Here is a 5,062-nt window from a genome sequence, read left to right on the forward strand (position 1 = left end):
GCAGGTTGCCCCGAGAAGCTGTGGCTGCCCCATCCCTGGAGGTGTTCAAGGCCAGGTTGGACGGGGCTTGGAGCAACCTGGGCTGGTGGGAGGTGTCCCTGCCCAGGGCAGGGGGGTGGGAACTGGATGGTCTTTAAGGTCCCTTCCCACCCAAACCATTCTATGTTTAGTTTAGCTATGGGTAAATGCACAACGCTAAACTACCAATTTTCCTGGTTTACTTGTGTGAAATTACCTACCAGAGTTAGGTGTCCTCTAGGAAACTCGGTGAAATAGTTCCTTTCACATTTTTCTGTATTTTTCCATGTAAAAGACAATTTTACATAATTGGGAAGAGACTCATTCCTACTACACTTGAGAGAGAAAATTAACTACCTAACGTGAAAAGAAGGAACTTACGTATTTGAGAATCCATTTTGTCACGAGATTTACCTGCACATTGACCGGAGAAAATCGTAACTTGTAATTTGCCATGGAAACCTCACAACATAACATTTTCTATGTGATTTTTAACAGAGGAATTTTCTCGAGTCAGAGAAGAAGTACCACTGGAGCTCGTTGAAGCTCATGTAAAGAAAGTACAGGAAGCGGCAAGAGCCTCTGGGAAGGTGGATCCAACGTATGGGCTGGAGAGCAGCTGCATTGCCGGAACGGGTCCGGATGAGCCGGAGAAAATTGGTAGGCTGTTCCTCAAAATGCAGAAATGTCTGCAGATGAGGTTTATTAGGCATTTTGTTCTGACTCATAATAAGCCATAAGTTCACCTCCAGTACGAGATGGGAATCGCAGGTAAGGAGAGCGTGACAGGTCATTCCGTTTCTTCTTGCTGCAGGATTATTAACTCCTGACTCTGAATTAATGAACTTAGGACTGGCTTTAGTTCTAGCAATTTGTTTTCTTTCTCTGGCTAAATGAAATTGCCGCTGTTTGGGATGCGTAGAGTTACGTGGGCAGAAATACCAGAGCGGAACGTTTCGTACCAATTCTGTGGGTATCGGAGGAGTTAGAGGATAGTGCCTTTCTAGCATTATCCTTATGATAAAGTAAACTGAGTTTGTTTTATGAGCTCTTTGTGCTCTGGCTGAATCTATAATGTTATGTCACACCTTTTGGTAACCAGTTTTAATGGAAGTCATGTACTGGCAGCACATTGCTGACTGTGGTGGTGGCAGATGAGGAACTTCTTACTAAATGGTGGAGTGGAACACAATCACACCACAGCTCATGGCTCTGGTGGTCGTACATTACGCTGCCATGCTAACAAGCTCCTGGTTTAGAGCGCAGTTTCAACTGAGCTATTTTCCGGAGTATTCAGCAGATACTGCTGTGAAGTCCGTTATCTGAAACTAACAGTTCCAGTTTATTCATTACTATGGAAAATAAACGTGTATCTTGTGGTAACTCCCTATAAAGTGAAATCGCTTTGTGTAACCCCTTTCCATTTAACTCCGATTTGGCTCTCCTTCAAGAGGAAAATGAGTAGACACACATTTTGCTATGTACCTACTGACTTCCTCAGACTTTCACCTCTTGAGTATGGTACGGATCGACCGACTTGTCTGTAGATCTTTATTTTTCTCGCCAGCATTGTTGGCTGCTGCTTTGTTCAGCTTATCACAAATCATTTTAGCGAATTTAGTGACGAAATACTTAAAGGCACGTATAGCTTTGGGTAAAACTGGGCAGAATGGAATTTGGATTGACTGGAAGGTTTGATTTGGGCTGTGCTTGTGCATCTCATAGTTGACCTGCTGTCACCCCGTCTAGAGACACAAGCAAGGTGCCGGATGGTGGGATGGGATGGGAAGGGACCTGTGTGTTTTAGTGCTGTTCAGTTGTCACCTGCTGGTCACAGAGGTGAAGATGCACGCCTGCTATTTATGGTGCTTAACATCCATTGTAAAACTACACTTTTAAATTAGATTGAAAAGTACCACTTAGCTCATTAAGATATCTTTTTAAATAGAAAAGAAGTTAGCAGACGGCTCGATCCTTTTGTTGCGTTTTTCGGTTCTACGCTCAGTGGGACAGACTTGGTTTGAGGCAGCTCGGTGCTTTGGGAAGAAGTGGAGTATGTGCTGAAAAGGCAACACTCGCGTGGGGAATATCTGCTGCTCCCTGTTCTGCAGTGCTCTGTTGCTCAAAACTGGTAGCAGGCATCAAAGCTCTGTTGAAAGGGCAAGGCTTTGGGGTTTATTCTCAAGTCTACTATAAAACAAATCGAGGTGTTACTCCATCTGGGACTAAGCTTAATTTGGTAGTTATTTTAAAGTAAGCTCATCTTAAATTAAGTTTTTCTTAGTAGGGCTTTTTTTTTTCTTTTTCCTTTTTCCGTGTTCTCCAAGCTTTGCTGTAGCGTGTTAAGGACCTCTGTAACACTTACGCTGCTTTAAGCCTTAGTTCTTAATCCTGCAGCAGTGCTGTGGAAGTTTACCGGCGCTGCATCACTGGTGGTATCTCTCATCTGTAGGTTAGCCCTTTCTCTAGGAGAATTTGCCCACAAGTTGCAAGGAGAGATTTTTGAAGTGCTTGTCATTTAACGTGAGGAGTTGCAGAGCAGATGACCATAACGCGATTATTTCTGAATGAGCTGTGTGGCGAGTTCTATAAGTAATACTGTCCTGTTATAGTTAATGCGATTTGTATTGGACTGTGACTAATGGAATAAATTAGGACAACAGCAGATGGTTCTCCCTGGGGGAGCTGCTCGGCAAGAGTGAACTGGGTCACTCAACAATCTGTGGTGCCTTCCACCTCCAAAAACAGCTTTGCACTGGAGGGCACGGGGGAATCCATCGCTCGCGCTTGCAGAGGTGCGCCGAGTACGCTGAAGTGTAGCGTTGTGGGGCGCAACTGATGAAGCGGAGCTGTGTTTTTGCACGGCTAGACCTGAACTTTTATATCTAAATGTCACTATGGAGAACTAAAAATATCTGCCTAGGGTTCCATACTACAATTGAAGTTCATCAGTTGTTATATTTCAGAAATAAAATTATATCCTAGCTCCATAAGAACTTAAAAACTCTTAATATTAGTGAATTACAGGCCATGCAGAATGCGAAAATATGGCTGGAACGGATTGCAGGAGCTTATGTTAATATCCAACAATCTCCTCTTTTAAGTCTTCAGTGTTAGTTTCTCTAAAAGCTGATGACGGTTCCTTTTAAATCGCTATAGTAAGGCTTTGGTAGAGTTCAGAGGGGACTCGAGTGGTCCGCGTGCTGTGCTTAGCACGGTAGACGCTGTCTTCTGCTTTCCAGGGTGGTGCCTTGCTGTAGGTTACGGAGCAGGGAAGATGAAGATGCTCTGCATCTGTTTTAGTAAAAATGAATTGAGGAGAGGAAACAAGGGGTCCCAGCTCGTTTGGCTGGTGATTAAGCTCCAGAGAAGGGAGATACTGAGTGCACTTGGGGTACTTAGTACTTTCAATTAAGTCTTCACTGGGTATGTGTGTGCTTTCTTAATGGCTTTCCAAAGGTGATTAACTACACTGACTGCATCGGTGTTCGCTGAACGAGGCAGTCCCTGAAGTGTCAGTGTTGGAGGCAGTTACTTGTGCGGTTTAGGTCTTATTCTAACAAGTATTTCACTGGAAGTATTTCCGCTGACACGAGTGTGTGGATGCTTCAAGCTGTAGCTCATCTGTGACAGTCAGCAGTGAGGGAATGATGGTCTGATTTACTGTCTCCGCTACAACTGTAAGCGATTTAAATGGATGATTAAATTTAACATTTTATGGATGATTTTGTATCATTCTCAAATACACTTACTAGAAAACTACACACAAGTACACATACACAGGAGAAGTTATTTTCCTTCATTTTTGGCAGGATGATTTCTCTTGCGGTCTCCAGGGTGTGCTTGAACTCTGAAATAATGCAAGCGTTGCTAAAATGAGCAGACTCCCGAGTACTTCATTCGCTTTGTGCGTATGCAGGTGCCGGCGTGATAGTTCTGCACCGCTGGAAGATTGAGTCCAGCAATCCTCTCGTGATGGACTCGTGCAGCTCGCCCGAAAGCTGCAGCGGCTTTCTGTGAACTCCCCAACCTTCTCCGTGGAAGCCCACCTGGTTATTGTGCCGCACGCCTACGAGCTGCGTGATGCAGAAACAGAGGAAGCTGTGGTGGCTGTGGAGTCCTGACTTACTGTGGAATATGTAAATTATGGTTTAGATAATAGCGTAATTAGCACATTCAGACCCAGGATTTTTCCATAGCTGTAGTATATTTCCTCTCAATTAAATATTAATATTCAAGCCTGACTTTTGACAGGTTGTGTGTGCTGCCTTAGTGAAAACAAAGGAGACCAGGATTTCTTGAGGGCATCTTTAAACTATTTGCTGAGCTGAAACTCACGCTCGTTATTCTGTGCGTTTATATGTGGCGTTTTGCTTATTGTTCTTCCGATGACAACAGAGGTTATGAATCTGCTTATGCTGCAAGTGTCTGCCGGTAACGCAGTAAATTCTTACCGCGGAGATCCTTTATAGTTTCACTTGTTGACCTAAAGTCAGTTTAACATCTCTGTAAAGTCACTGGGCTTCGTCAGAAGTCAGTTGTAAGTTCTTCTTGTATAAGAAAAAGAGGCTCCGTGTTCTTGGGGACAATATGCAAAACAGAACAAGCTTCCATAAAGGCAGAAAATATTTGCTGCTTCGGGTTTGAAGAGGGTCATGGAGAGGGGATGTTTCTTCATCTACAAGTGGTTCCTGCCTCTTGAAAGATGTCTTGTGGTGTCTCACAACCATCTGCCTCTTGCTGACTTAAGAAATACACTCATTTGCTTCCCCACAGCTTGCAAGGAATAATACCAAACCTGCTGAAGGGGGTTGACGAGCACCATCGGTGCCATGTAAAAGGGATTATGGGCTCTTTCTCTTTAAAGTGAAGTCTTCCCCTTTTGTAACAGGGACGTGTGTCTCCAAATAATCAATTCCTGTTTGCATTGTCAGTTATATATTTTCATAGCACAAATTTCCAAGCACAACTCCAGGCTGGGTGGGGAATGGCTGGAGAGCAGCCCTGAGGAGAAGGACCTGGGGGTGCTGATTGACCAGAAGCT

General features: G+C 44.0%; 1 protein-coding gene across 1 annotated transcript in view; it reads left to right on the forward strand.

The window, feature by feature from the left end:
- SMARCC1 (SWI/SNF related, matrix associated, actin dependent regulator of chromatin, subfamily c, member 1) overlaps positions 1-5,062 on the forward strand; it is a 91,064-nt gene that overhangs the window by 49,305 nt on the left and 36,697 nt on the right. The window contains exon 20 of the mRNA XM_009885686.1: positions 517-678. Within this exon, the coding sequence (XP_009883988.1) occupies positions 517-678 (162 nt within the window). The remainder of the gene's footprint in view (positions 1-516; positions 679-5,062) is intronic.

The sequence above is a fragment of the Charadrius vociferus genome, unplaced genomic scaffold (genome assembly GCF_000708025.1).
Source record: "Charadrius vociferus isolate BGI_N301 unplaced genomic scaffold, ASM70802v2 scaffold825, whole genome shotgun sequence".
NCBI lineage: Eukaryota > Metazoa > Chordata > Aves > Charadriiformes > Charadriidae > Charadrius > Charadrius vociferus.